Source organism: Heterodontus francisci, chromosome 6 (genome assembly GCF_036365525.1).
Source record: "Heterodontus francisci isolate sHetFra1 chromosome 6, sHetFra1.hap1, whole genome shotgun sequence".
In the NCBI taxonomy this organism is placed as follows: domain Eukaryota; kingdom Metazoa; phylum Chordata; class Chondrichthyes; order Heterodontiformes; family Heterodontidae; genus Heterodontus; species Heterodontus francisci.
In genome coordinates, this window is record NC_090376.1 from 52,372,382 (window position 1) to 52,386,936 (window position 14,555).

At 44.2% G+C, this 14,555-nt stretch overlaps 1 protein-coding gene across 6 annotated transcripts in view; it reads left to right on the forward strand.

Moving 5' to 3' along the window:
* Nucleotides 1–14,555, forward strand: part of lats2 (large tumor suppressor kinase 2) — a 94,229-nt gene that overhangs the window by 72,455 nt on the left and 7,219 nt on the right. For 5 of the 6 annotated variants that reach the window (XM_068033646.1, XM_068033648.1, XM_068033647.1 and 2 more), the window contains 2 exons: nt 6,763–6,945; nt 12,492–12,598. In XM_068033646.1, coding sequence (XP_067889747.1) covers nt 6,763–6,945; nt 12,492–12,598 — 290 coding nt within the window. Of the gene's footprint in view, nt 1–6,762; nt 6,946–10,983; nt 11,164–12,491; nt 12,599–14,555 lie in introns of those variants that run through there. The other variant, XR_010975203.1, reaches the window with a different exon arrangement.

Here is a 14,555-nt window from a genome sequence, read left to right on the forward strand (position 1 = left end):
GATGACACAAAACTGGGTGGGAGTGTGAGTTGTGAGGAGGATGCAGAGAGGCTTCAGGGTGATTTGGACAAGTTGAGTGAGTGAGCTAATGCATGGCCGATGCAGTATAATGTGGATAAATGCGAGGTTATCCACTTTGGTAGCAAGAACAGGAAGGCTGATTATTATCTGAACGGCCATAAACTGAGAGAGGGGAATATGCAGCGAGACCTGGGTGTTTTCGTACACCACTCGCTGAAGGTAATCATGCAGGTGCAACAGGCGGTAAAAAAAAGGCAAATGGTATTTTGGCTTTCATAGCGAAAGGATTCGATTACAGGAGCAGGGATGTCTTGCTGCAATTATACAGGGCCTTGGTGAGGCCACACCTGGAATGTTGTGTGCAGTTTTGGTCTCCTTATCTGAGGAAGGATGCTCTTGCTACAGAGGGAGTGCAGCGAAGGTTTACCAGACTGATTCCTGGGATGGTGGGACTGACGTGTGAGGAAAGATTGAGTCGGTTAGGATTATATTCTCTGGAGTTCAGAAGAGTGAGGGGGGATCTCATAGAAACCTATAAAGTTCTAACAGGACTTGACAGGGTAGATGCAGGAAGGATGTTCCCGATGGTGGGGGAGTCCAGAACCAGGGGTCATAGTCTAAGGATACGGGGTAAACCTTTCAGGACTGAGATGAGGAGAAATTTCTTCACCCAGAGAGTGGTGAGCCTATGGAATTTGCTACCACAGAAAGCAATTGAGGCCAAAACATTGTATGTTTTCAAGAAGGAGTTAGATATAGCTCTTGGGTCTAAAGGGATCAAAGGGTATGGGGCGAAAGCCGGAACAGGCTACTGAGTTGGATGATCAGCCATGATCATAATGAATGGCGGTACAGGCTCGAAGGGCCGAATGGCCTACTCCTGCTCCTATTTTCTATATGTTTCTATGTATCCCCATAGCCCTGCAAGTTTATTTCCCTCAAGTACACATCCAATTTCCTTTTGGGATCATTCATCATCTCCACTTCCACCACCCTTGTAGGTAGCGAGTTCCAGGTCATTCCCACTCGCTGCGTAAAAAAGTTCTTCCTCACATCCCCACTGCATCTCTTGCCCAAAACCTTAAATCTGTGTCCCCCCAATTACGTGTACCATCAGCTAAAGGGGACAGCTTTTCTTTGTCTACTTTATTTAAACCTGTCATAATCTTGTACAGCTCTATCAAATCTCCCCTCAATCTCCTTTGCTCCAAGGAGAACAACCCTAGCTTCTCCAACCTAACCGTGTAACTAAAATCCCTCATCCCTGGAACCATTCCGGTAAATCTTCTCTGCACCCTCTCAAGGATCCTCACATCCTTCCTACTAAAGTGTGGTGACTGGAATTGGATGCAGCACTCTAATTATGGCCTAACTAGAACTTTAGAAAGATTCAACATAACTTCCTTGCTTTTCTATTCAATGCCTCTATTTATGAAGCCCAAGATCCCATATACTTTGCTAACTACTCTCTCGATATGTTCTACCACCTTCAAAGATGTATGCACATGATCCTCCAGGTCCCTTTGTCTATGTACACTTTTTAGAACTAGTTGATATTGCCTCTCCCTATTTATTCTGCCAAAATGTATCACTTCATACTTCTCTGTATTAAATTCCATTTGCCACTTGTCAGCCCATTCTGCGAGCCTATTTATCTTGTATTGCAGTCGATTGGTATTATCCTCACTGTTTGCCACACCTCCAAGTTTGATATCATCGGCAAGTTTTGAAATTTTACTCAGTATTTCAATATCCAAATCATTTTTATATATCAAAAAGCAATGGGTCCTCGCACTGAACCTTGGGGAACATCATTGTCTACCATCCTCCAATCTGAAAAACATCCATTTACCACAACTTGCTGTTTTCTGTCCTTAAGCCAATTTTTTTATCCAAGCTGACACTGACCCTTCTATTCCATGAGTCTCAATTATGTTAACCAGCCTTTTATGTGGTACTTTGCGAAACATTTTCTTAAAATCCAAATAGACAACATCCATTGCTTTCCTAAAAGCAAAATACTGCGGATGCTGGAAATCTGAAACAAAAACAAGAAATGCTGGAATCACTCAGCAGGTCTGGCAGCATCTGTGGAAAGAGAAGCAGAGTTGACGTTTCGGGTCAGTTCCGAAGAAGGGTCACTGACCCGAAACGTTAACTCTGCTTCTCTTTCCACAGATGCTGCCAGACCTGCTGAGTGATTCCAGCATTTCTTGCTTTTGATCCATTGCTTTCCCTTCATCAACTTTCTCTGTTACTTAATCAAAAATTTCAATTGGATTCGTCAAGCACAATCTGCCTTTTACAAATCCGTGCTGGCTCTCCTTAACGAGCTCAAACTTTGCCAAGCATCTGTTGATTTTTTCACCTGATTATTGTCTCTAAAACTCTAGTCTCTAGTTATTAGCAAGATCCTTATACCCTTTCTTCAATAAGTGTGTCACATTTGCCACTCTCCAATTCTCTGGCACCTCCCCGTATCTAGGGAAATTTGAAAGATTATGGCAAGCCCTTCTGCTAGCTCCTTTAGCAACCTGGGATGTGAGCAATCAGACCAGGTGAATTATCCTGTCTAAGCACAGCCAGCCTTTCCAGTATATCCTTCCTATGAATTTTCATCCCATCCATTACCTCTACCATCTCCGCTTCTACCGATACTTTGTTGGCATCCTCTTCATAGTAAACATCGATACAAAGTACTCATTAATTATTCTAGCCTTGCCTGTCCCTCTCAGCATATATCACCCTCTTTGTCCCTAATAGGCCCCACCCGGCCTCTTAGTACCTGCTTACTATCTACATGCCGATAGAAGAATTTTGGGTTCCCTTTTATGTTAACTGCCATTCTATTCTCATTCCTTTTGACAGTCTTATTTTCTTCTTCAACTCCCTTCTCAACTTATTATGTTTGGCCTAGTTCTCACTTGAAACATTCACCTGATATGCATCATACACCTCTTTTTCATTTCATCATATTTTCTATGTCCCTCATCATCCAAGAAGCCCTGGCTTTGGTTCCCTTAACTTTCGTCGTTTTTGGAATGAACCTAGCCTGTACCTGAAACATCTCCTTAAAGATCATCCATTGTTCCGTTACAGTTTTTCCTCTCAATCTTTGGCTCCATATTACCCTGGCTCGATCCCCTCTCATCCCATTGAAGTTAGCCCTCTTCCAATTTAGAAGTTCTGCTTTAGATTGTTCCTTGCTCTTCTCCATTATTAATCTAAACCTTATGATCACTCTTGACCAAGTGTACCCCCACAGACTCTTAGTCCATTTGGCCCATCTCATTCCCCAGCACCAGATTCAGTAATGCCTCCTTCCTAGTTGGACCAAGAACATACCGGTCAAGGAGGTTCACCTGAACACATTTCAGAAATTCCTTCTCATCCTTCTCCTTTACTAACATTATGCCAATCGATATTTGGATAATGACCCCCAGAATCACCACTGTATAGTTCTTGCACATCTCTGTGATTTCCCTTTAGATTTGCTCTGCTATCTCTCTCTCACTATTTGGAGGCCTGTAGAATACCCCCAGTAGCATGATCAGCAGAATCCACGGGGAAATTAGATAGATGCTTTGAAAAAGAGAAATATTAAAGGTTCTGAGGAGAGCAGGAGAGTGGAAATAGACTAGATGGTGCATGTGAAGGAAAATGCCAATCCAGATTTTCTATAACATTCTATGATTCCAGAACCAAAGGGAATCTGGTGCCCATATAACCATAACCCTGCAGTCAACACCATCAAGAAGGAACCAGAAGAGAAAAAACAGAAAAATGGCAGAGAAAAAAATCTTATTAGTAGCATAGGGGCATTTTAGAGTAAAGGCCAAATATGTTACAAACACACAGGTTAATCAGCATCTGAAAAGCAAAGATAAGTTAGTATATGGTTGACCCATATACCTGGTTTTCTCCGGGTGCTCCGGTTTCCTCCCACAAGCCAAAAGACTTGCAGGTTGATAGGTAAATTGGCCATTAGCAATTGCCCCTAGTATAGGTAGGTGGTAGGGAAATATAGGGACAGGTGGGGATACGGTAGGAATATGGGATTAGTGTAGGATTAGTATAAATGGGTGGTTGATGGTCGGCACAGACTCGGTGGGCCGAAGGGCCTGTTTCAGTGCTGTATCTCTAAACTAAACCCTTCATCAGAACCTAAAATGTGCATTCCAGCACTTCTTGTTTTGTTTAGAATTTCCTGCATTTGCTATTTTCCTCTTAAACACTTTTGGAGCAGTTGATTGGGAGTAAATCATCATCAGAGCAATGTAAACAAATCCTGAATTGCGTCTGACCCATTCCTGAGCTGACAAGCTTGCAGTGATTAGTCACACAGTGGAAGAATATTACATCAGCCAGCACTGTCACCCCACTCCTTTATGAGCATGTCATACAGTACGATTAACAAGCCTTTCACGGCATCAGCCACAGCCCTAATGCAATGCAACAAAAGATCAGGATTGGGTTGATAATATTGCCTGAACATCACGCTGGCACCTATACCCAGATGGGTTGACCTTACTGAATAACCCCAAAGTCAGCTCAATTTCATAACTTACTGCCACTCCAGGCATGTCTCTGATGGGGCAGCAGGAACTCCAGGGCTACATTATGGAGTGCCAACAACCACTGAAGGTCTGCTGACTGCCCATTGTGCACTCACTGGGCTCAATTTTATTCTTCTGCAGCCGGGAGCGGCGGTGAGTGAAAAAATGGTGGCCCTACACCACCGCGATATAGTGTGCGGTGGCTCATTTAGATACACAGGGCGGGCCACCCAACTCCCCGCCCCCCACAAAACTATGTTGCGGGGAAAGCCTCAGCGACGCCATGAACGGCATCAGTGGCCTCTGCGCAGGCGCTGGTGCCATTTTTAAAGTGCTGCCAGACCTGTGCAGAAACTGCAGAGTTGAACCCCGTATCCCTCCCCACTACACTGTAAATAAATTTCTGACCCTTCTCCTCCCCAATACACTGAAAATAAATTACCTTCCTGTTACTCCCCTCCCAAAAACACATTGAAGATTTGACTCCTTCCCCCACCCCCCTACACCAGAAATGCAGAGTTGACCACCCCCCCCCCCATGGAGGATCGAGCCTGGCAGTCCCGACGTCGGGCTTCATGGCGGGCCCCTGCAACCTTCCAACTCCCCCTGCCATGGAGCCCGACATCTGGAGTTCAACAAAATCCTGGCCACTGTTACCCAGTGTTGGGGAAGGGATCAGGCACAGAGCAAGGGTGACAAAGGCAAGAGTACTGGAAGAGGCAGCAGTGCCCAATTTTTAAAAATTTTAATATCGCATCTTCTTCAGCACTCGTTCCAAACTGTGATTGTTTGGTTTTGTACTGCTCAGGTTTTCTTGCTGCACTACAGGGTGGGACAGAGCTACTGACCCCATGGAGATAAGCTGAGCATCTTATGCAATTTATAGGCTTCAATCCTCCACAATTTTCTGGGAAGTGGGCATCATCATGTTGTCAGCTCATGTATTTCTGAGATGAACGTGTACAATAACACAATGCTGAATAACTTTGTTATGATATTGGATTTATTGTCTCTTTCAGGCAATTCCTCTCTAATATATGACTTTAAAAAACCATATATTGCATTAGGACTGTTCATCTTGTATTCCTTAATCTGTATTTTACACCATAGGTGGAATTTTATGCTCTCCCCCAAGGCAGATTTGGAGGCGGGGAGAGATAAAATCGGGTGGGATGGAGGTGGGAGGGACACTGCCACCATCCCGCCTCTGCCGAAATTTAGTCCAGGGCAGGAAGTCCTGTGAATGGCCTTCCCGCTTGGCTGCCAATTGAGACCCTTAACTGGGTAATTAATCCCTAATTAAAGTCCTCTTCCCACTGCGGGGGAGGGTGCGGGGGTTGGGGGGTGGTAGTTTCCCTCGTTCAAAGGCACATAGTGCAAGGGAAGGGGGTTCAGCAGCAAGGGCAGGGGGTGGCCCTCAGCGGGCGCTCCCCCTTCCCGATGCTGGGTCCTTAGAGTGCCTTTGAATGAGGGACCCAGCATCGAGAAGGGGGAGCGCCCGCTGAGAGCCACCCCCAGCCCTTGCTCTGACCCCCCTCCCCGTGACCCCCACCCTGTGAGTCCCCTTCCACCCTGACCTACTTTAGCCTGGTTCCAGTGCCGCTCTTCGGTGTCTGGTCGCTTCAACTGCAGCAGCAGCTACCACCTCCGCGGTCGTGCTGTAGTTGCCAGCCTTTAATTGGCCGGCAGTTCCAGCAATGGGGTCCTAAACCCTATGGAAAGCCCGCCGCTGTCAAGTTAAGTGCCTGATTGGCACTAAATTCGGTGGGCCTTCTATACAAGAGGCGATGCAGGGATCTCGGCGTCAATTTCCCCAAACGCCGAGACCCCCGCCGCCAGCATAAAAGTGCACCCCATGTGTCAGTCATTTAAATGGAAGATAGAATTTGGCATGAAACTTAATGTAATCGACTTGAAATGCAGCTGCCATTTTGAAACTGTTCATTTTCCCACCCCCAAAATTCCAGTGTAAATAATTATTTTGATTAATCCAATTCAGTAAAGTTATTCACATTGCATTCTGACAAGAACTTCAATTTTCATGGTTTGGTTGCAGGAGATAAATATCTAGACTCAAGTTAATAAAAAAAAATTGGAACTATAAGCAAAATATTTTGCTGTGATAGTTAATACTAAGAGTGACAAAGTTTTGGTTTCATCTGTTTTATTTCCCAATTTAAAAAAGGGAGCCATGCCAGACAGGACAGCATGGAGCCAAGTGATCTCTGGGGAGACTTGTCTGACTGTAAGTGTGGCGACAGGTTAAAAACCCTCGAACAGATGGCTGCCCGACAGCACCAAAGATGCCTAGCCCACTCGTTGGTTGGAACTCCAAACTACATAGCTCCTGAGGTTTTATTACGAAAAGGTTAGTGCCACAGGGTTTGTTTGATTTCAGTATATTCTTGAATTAAATACATAGCAGCAAAGTATTGGAGTCAAAATTCCTCAGCCATTCTGACAGACTCCATCCTAACTCTGACAAGAGTCCATCAGAATGGTCACAAACCTCAGATTTCCCTGGTCCCAGCAACAGGGCCTAATTTTTGGGATGCATTGGTGAGGTGGAGCTGCCAGCTCCCCCTACAAGATCATTGATTGATATAAGGGGGCAAGGCTGCGGAAAAAGACATTCCCTTCCATCTCAGTAAACACTGGCTGGAGTGTCATAACTTTGACAAGCGGGGCACTGTGTATGAGCCCTCAAACTGCCAAAGGTCCACTTCTCCTGGCCCCTCTAATTTTAGTGGGATTACCAGTGGAATTCAGCAGCAGGCATGTATTTGCCAGGATTGTGCTGCTAAAGCAGTTCCAGTGTCTTATTTGCAAAGTAACCTCAGGAGGCAAAATACTCCATTCTTCAAATTTACAAATTGGAACATAAGAGCATAATAAATATGAACAGGAGTAGGCTATTTGGCCCTTCAAGCCTGCTCAGCCATTCAATAAGATCATGGCTGATCTTTGACCAGAACTCACCTTCTGCCCAATCCCCATATCCTTTCATTCCCTTAGAGTCCAAAAATCTATCAAACTCAGTCTTGAATAAACACAATGACTGAGCATACTGACCATGACATCACTTTTTGAGCTTTTCCCTCCATTTGTCTGGTATCAGCTGCTGTTTTCTATCGCTGCTTCTTGATTTGCCCTGATTTTCACGAAGTTCCTCACCAGCAGCATCATAGGGGTCGCCAGTGACCAAAAGCTGAACTGGACCAGTCATGTCAACACCTTGGCTACAAGAGCAAGGCCGAAGCTGGATAATCTGCCAGAAATAGCTCACTTTCTGACCTCACTATGCCTCCCCACAAGGCTCAAGTCATTTACTACTGATCTGGATGTACTCAACCGGGAATGGGCTATAAAGTGTGGCCCAAATCTCAAAAACAAATGACATTTTTTAAATCACTGCCATTCCACAGCTGTGGTCAAAGCAATCAGTAGAGACTAGGTCATAGAGTTATTATGGCACAGAGGAGGCCATTTGGCCCAGCAAGTCCATGCTGGCGCTCTGTAGAGCAATCCAGTCAGTCCCATTGGCCTGCTGTCTCCCCATAGCCCTGCAAGTTTCTTTTCCTCAAGTGCCCATCCAATTTCCTTTTGAAATCATTGATCGTTTCCGCTTCCACCATCTTCGTAGGCAGCGAGTTCCAGTATGTTACCACTTGCTGCGTAAAAAAGTTGTTCCTTGCATTCCCCTCTGCATCTCTTGCCAACAAGTATCAAATCTAAAACCTTCCTGGTCTTTATGGCTTCTTGACTCAAGTGTATTATTGTAAGGTACATGAAAAGCCCAATGAACACTCATTTCTTCTGTCCTGTACTTTTGGGTCTGGCATTGTACTTGATTTTTCCCCAAAATGCAGTGTAATGCTGATAGTGCCTGTAACTTGTGGAAGCAGATGGGACAAAAAATGTTCAATGATACAAAGAAGAGCCATCGAAGGGATCAGGCTACAGTTGGTACATTCAAGGCAACACAGGCACTATCAGCATTTTGGGGAAAAATCAAGTACAATGCCAGACCCAAAAGTACAGGACAAAAGAAATGTGTTTTTTAGACCTTTCATGTACTTCACAATAATACACTGAGTCAAGAAGCCGTAAAGACCAGAAAGGTTTTAGATTTGATACCTGTTGGCAAGAGACGCAGGGCGATGCAAGGAACAACGGTTTTACGCAGCGCGAGTGGTAATGTACTGGAACTCGCTGCCTATGAAGATGGTGAAAGCAGAAATGATCAATGATTTCAAAAGGAAATTGGATGGGCACTTGAGGAAAAGAAACTTGCAGGGCCACGGGGAGAGAGCGGGTCAATGGGACTGACTGGATTGCTCTACAAAAGTTCAGCATGAACTTGATGGGCAAAATGGCCTCCTTCTGTGCCATAATGACTCTATGATTATGGAAAATTAAGCAAAATAAAAACCCTCTAACAATATTTATATGTTGCATGAAATAAGCGTTCACAGTTACTTTGCAAATGTTTTGGATTTTTTTAAAGTCATATATCTAAACTGTGCTCATTGACTTTTTTAAATTAATCTTGTTTATCTTTTCTATCTCTTTCATCCCTTTATTATTTCTCTTTTCATCCCTTAATGTAATACATAACCTACACTCTTCAGCATAGTTGAAAACATCTGGTCAGGTAAATGGAACAAATCTACCTACACTAAGGAGCATGAGTAACAACTGTGGCTAGTGACACTTTTATTTCCCTCGCATTCAATGCATATAGAAAGAATTGGCATTTAGATAAGGTCTGATTGTAATGTCCGACAGTGATGGTAGTGGATTGGCTGGCTGTTGCACATCTCGCCTGATTTTTGAGTCAATGCAGAAGGAAGTATCTTGAAGAAAAATACATCACCAGTTACATCTGCCTGCCTCTTATCCTCCTTCATCACCTCCTGACTTGATAATACAGTGCTTTTCTGGCTAGCCTCCCATCCTCCATAAACTTTAGCTTATCCAAAATTCTGCTGTCTGTGTACTATCCAGAAATAAATCCCACTCACCCATCACTCCAATCCGCAATAACCTACTGTTGGCTTCAGTCTGCAAGTGCCTTAAACTTACGATGCTTAATCTCATGTTTAAATCCCTTCATGAACTGTGCTTTCCTATTTCTGTATCCTCCTTCAGACGCCTCCCCATTCCTCTGATTCTGACCTCTTGTGCATCCTTTGTCCTACCCCCTTTCCCCCATAATTGGGAGCTGTGCCTTCCGTCAAGCCTTCAAATTCTGGAATTTCCTCTCTATACCCTTCCTCCTCCTCCCTCTTCTACTTTAAGACCCTCCTTAAAACAGCTAACATTTGAAAATGCCTATCACAGCACCACCTACAACAGAAAGGTGTATGCTGTTAATTGAGTTTTCAATGAAATGCATGTCCCACATACTGAATTTTATAACAGATGTTCAGTCCATTGTACCTGTGCCAGCTATTTGTTAAAGGAATTGAAAACTAATAGCACTGTGCCATTCTCTCTCTGTAGCCCTGTAAAATCATTTGCTTCAAATAATTATCCAATTTTCCTTCAAAAGACGATTCAACCATTACCCACTGCAAAGCATTCCATGCTGCAACAGCCTTCTGTGTAAACAAAGTTCTTCTATTCCCCTTCCTCATGCTTCTAGTACTAATTTTAAATTGATGAAATTCTTTCTTCCTCTCCTGAAGATGCTGACACTTGCTGGGTATAGTTCCAAGGGCACTGATTGCTCTTTGGTATCTCGCCTAAGTGTTTTTTTTTCACATGTATGCCTAGATAGTAAATATCATCAGCCTGAACATGCTGGAAAGGGCAAATAGCCAAGTCTGATCCTTTCTTTGTGTGATGTTCACACATGTGCAGGGCTACGGGAATCGAACAGGGGAGTGGGACTGACTGAATAGCTCTGTGGAGAGCCGGCATGGACTCGATAGGCCGAATGGCCCCGTTCTGTGCCGTATATGACTCTATGTGCATTTTTAGCAAAGATCACCAGGTAGTGATCAGGAGCAAAAGCCTTGGTCAAGTTTTACTCCCTAATACAGGTGTACTGAGGCCACGCAGTGGCCCTACCTCCACCTGGACTGAGATCAGCTAATCCAACACAGATTGAGAACTGAATCTGCAACCTTCCTGGACCATGTGACTCAGTTCATAGAAAATCTCAAATTGACCCTATGGAGGCTGATTTTCCTTCCTCCACTCCATTTTTCTAAGCACACCTGAAGTGCACATCACTTGACAGGACCAGAACCAATGTTTCCTCTAAGTTTTTTTGATGTGCGTAGCCTATTCCTTGAAATGTGCTGGCCCTTTAAAGGTTTTTGCGTGGCCTAGCATGTGTGGTAACCTATAGGGGCCAACTTGTACTTTCACCAGAAAACACGTGTATTTGTGCTTTCAGGTCATTATAATGGTCCCAGCAGTTCCACAGCTCAGAATGCCATTGGAAGGGTCTTGCACCGAAAGGTAGGGGAGGACACTGTAGAGCTGCTGTAGACCTGAGAGGCCTGCATCAGCCTTAATGGCCACCACCTATGAGCCTTGTGGCTGCCCTTCTATTCATCTCTGGAAATCTCTAAAGGTGTGTACAAAAATAGTAGCCAGAAAGCTTCGAGGCCCAGTGATCATCTGAATGGTCCTGGGGAAAAACAACCTGCCTTTTTGGAGCTTTTAAGAATTTTCTGCCCTTCTCGGATTTTTTTTTCAGATCTTTTCTCTAAAAAAGAGAAGGCTGAGGGACGAACTGATATGGGTCTTTAAAATTATGAAGGGGTTCGATAAGGTAGATGTAAAGAAAATGTTTCTACTTGTGGGAAGTCTAAAACTAGAGGCCATAAATATAAGACAGTCACCAATAAGGAATACAGGAGAAATATCTTTACTGAGAGGCTGGTTCAAATGTGGAATCTGCTATCACATGGAGTAGTTGAGGCGTATGTATAGTATAGACATATTTAAGGGGAAGCTAGATAAATACATGAGGGAGAAAGGAATCGAAGGATATATTGATAGGGTGAGGCATACTCAGGTGGCAGGCGGCTCAAGTGGAGCATAAACACCAGCATAGGTCAGTTAGGCCAAATGGCTTGTTTCTATGCTGTAATTCTATGTAATTTTATGATCGGAGGGGTCTGGAAACAAACACTAAGACCTGTTTGCTACGGGTATAGTTACATTTGGGTCTCTTCCAAGCAGAGATCCAGGAAAATGAGAGGAGAGGCATGGTGACAGCACTTTCAACTCATTACCACAGTATTAACATGCCTGTTCCAGACACAACTATGCTCTGTCCTTCTATCCATCTCTGGAAATCTCTAAAAGTGTGTATGAAGTGCAAAAGACATGGGCACCTGACATCACCAATCTCTGCCTCTTTTTCCTCTGGATTGTGTCTAGAAAATGTGTATCATAAGTAAAGTTCAGAGGAAAATCAACGCTCATATATCCATCCAGCTCGCCTTAAATTAAAAACAACAGCTTTTCCTATGTCGTATTCTATTCCTGACTGAGAGGCTAAGCAGGCAATCTGTTTCCTCATTTCTGAAAATGTGATTATTGATCCAACTGCTAACAGGTATTTGCGAGCAGACATGGGCCATACTTAATTCTTTGTCTCTTGTTGTGTAGAGAAATGGTGTATAACAAGTGGTAGAGGGAGGAACTATAACATAAATAAATATACATCATAATTGTCATCTATATACAGATTTTGATTATAGACCAATTCTGTTGAACTTTTTACATTGAATTTACAGCACAGAAACGTGCCATTTGGCCCAACTGGTCTGTGTCAGTTTTAGCATAGTTTTTGATATAAATACAAGCTAATTGCCCTATTCCAGTCTCAGTCATCTACTTGTTTTTACTTATATATGAGGATTGTCTGAACTAATAGTGTCTCCCTTTCAGGGTACACTCAACTTTGTGACTGGTGGAGTGTGGGAGTTATACTCTTTGAGATGTTAGTGGGACAGCCTCCGTTTCTTGCTCCAACACCTGCAGAAACTCAAATTAAGGTAGGTACCTCGAGCAGTACGTCATTACCCTCTTTAAGTATTGTTCTTAGATTGGTACATAAGAACCGATATTAAGGTGCTTGGTACAGTATCTCATAATGGTGTACTATATGAGGGAATAGTAGTATTGTGGTAATGTTACTGGACTAGCATTCGGGAGACATGAGTTCAGATGCCCCAATGGCAGCTGGGGGAACTTAAACTCAATTAAGTAATAAATCTGGATTAAAAAGCTAGTCTCAGTAATGATGAACATAAAACTACTGGATTGTCCTAAAAACTCAGTGTCCTTAAAGGAACGAAATCTGTTGTCCTTAACTGGTCTGGCCTACATGTGACTCCAGACCCACAGCAATGTGCCTGACTCTTAACTACCCTCTTAAATGACCTAGCAAGCCACTCTGTTGTATCAAACCACTACAGAAAAGTTGAATAAATGGACGGACCACCCGGCATCGACCTAGGCACTGGAAACGACAAAGGCATACCCTGCCCAATTGACGCAACAAAGTCCTCCTCACTAACATCTGTGGACTTGTGCCAAATTGGGAGAGTTGTCCCACAGACTAGTCAAGCAACAGCCTGACATAGTCATGCTCATCGAATCATACGTTAGACAATATTCCGGACTCCTCCATCACCATCCCTCATTATGTCCTGGCCTACTGTCAGGAAACACTCACCAGAGATGACAGCAGAGGTTTACAGTTGGGAGGAAGTCACCCTAGGAGTCCTCACCATTGACTCTGGACCCCATGAAGCCTCATGGCAACAGGTCAAACATGGGCAAGGAAACTTCCTGTTGATTACTGGCTGCTGCCCTCCATCAACTGATGAATAAGTACTCCTCTATGTTGAACATCTCTTGGAAGAAGCACTGAGAGTAGAAAGGGCACAGAATGTACTCTGGGTCGGGGACTTCAATGTCCATCACCAAGAGTGACTCGGTAGCACCACTGCTGACCGAGCTGGACGAGTCCTGAACGACACATCTGCCAGACTGGGCCTGCAGCAGGTGGTGAGAGAACTGACAAAAGGGCCTTTCTCGCCTATCTCCCCTCATACTAGCTTTGAGCTTATCTTGTCCATGAGACCCAGCCCCTGCTCCCTCAATCCTATTCCCACTAAACTGCTGACCACCCAACTTTCCATCTGGTCCCATGTTAGCCGATATTGTAAACGGTTCTCTCTCATCACATGCCATCACATCCCTCTCTCCTTTGAATATGCCATCACTCCTCTCATCAAAAAAAAACCCTTGACCCCACCATCCTTGCAAACTACCAACCCATCTCCAACCTCCCTTTCCTCTCCAAAGTCCTCGAACATGTGGTTGCCTTCCAAATCCGTTCTGATCTTTCCAGGAACTCCATGTTTGAATCCCACTAATTAGGTTGCCACACCTGCCATGGTACCGAAACAGTTCATATCAGAGTCACTAATCACATCCTATGTGACTGTAACAAATGTAAACTTTCCTTCTCCATCCTTTTCGACTTGTCTGCAGCCTTTGACACAGTTGACCACTCCATCCTCCTCCTACTTCTCTCCACTGACATCCAGCTGGGTGGGACGGCTGTCAAATGATTCCATTTGTAGCTATCTATTTATAGCCAGAGCATCACCTGCAATGCCTTCTCTTCCTGCTTCCACACCGTTACATCTGGTGTCCCCCAAGGATCTTGGCCCCCTCCTATTTCTCATCTACTTGCTGCCCCTCGGCGACATCATCTGAAAGCACAGAGTGAGTTTTCACATGTATGCTGACGACACTCAGCTCTCCCTCACCTCCACACTTCCACTGTTGCTAAACTATCAGACTGCTTATCTGACATCCAGTACTGGATGAGCAGAAATTTTCTTCAACTAAATATTGGGAAGACTGATGTCATTATTTTTGGCACCCGCTCCAAACTCCATTCCCTAGCAACTAACTCCATCCCTGTACCTGTTAGAA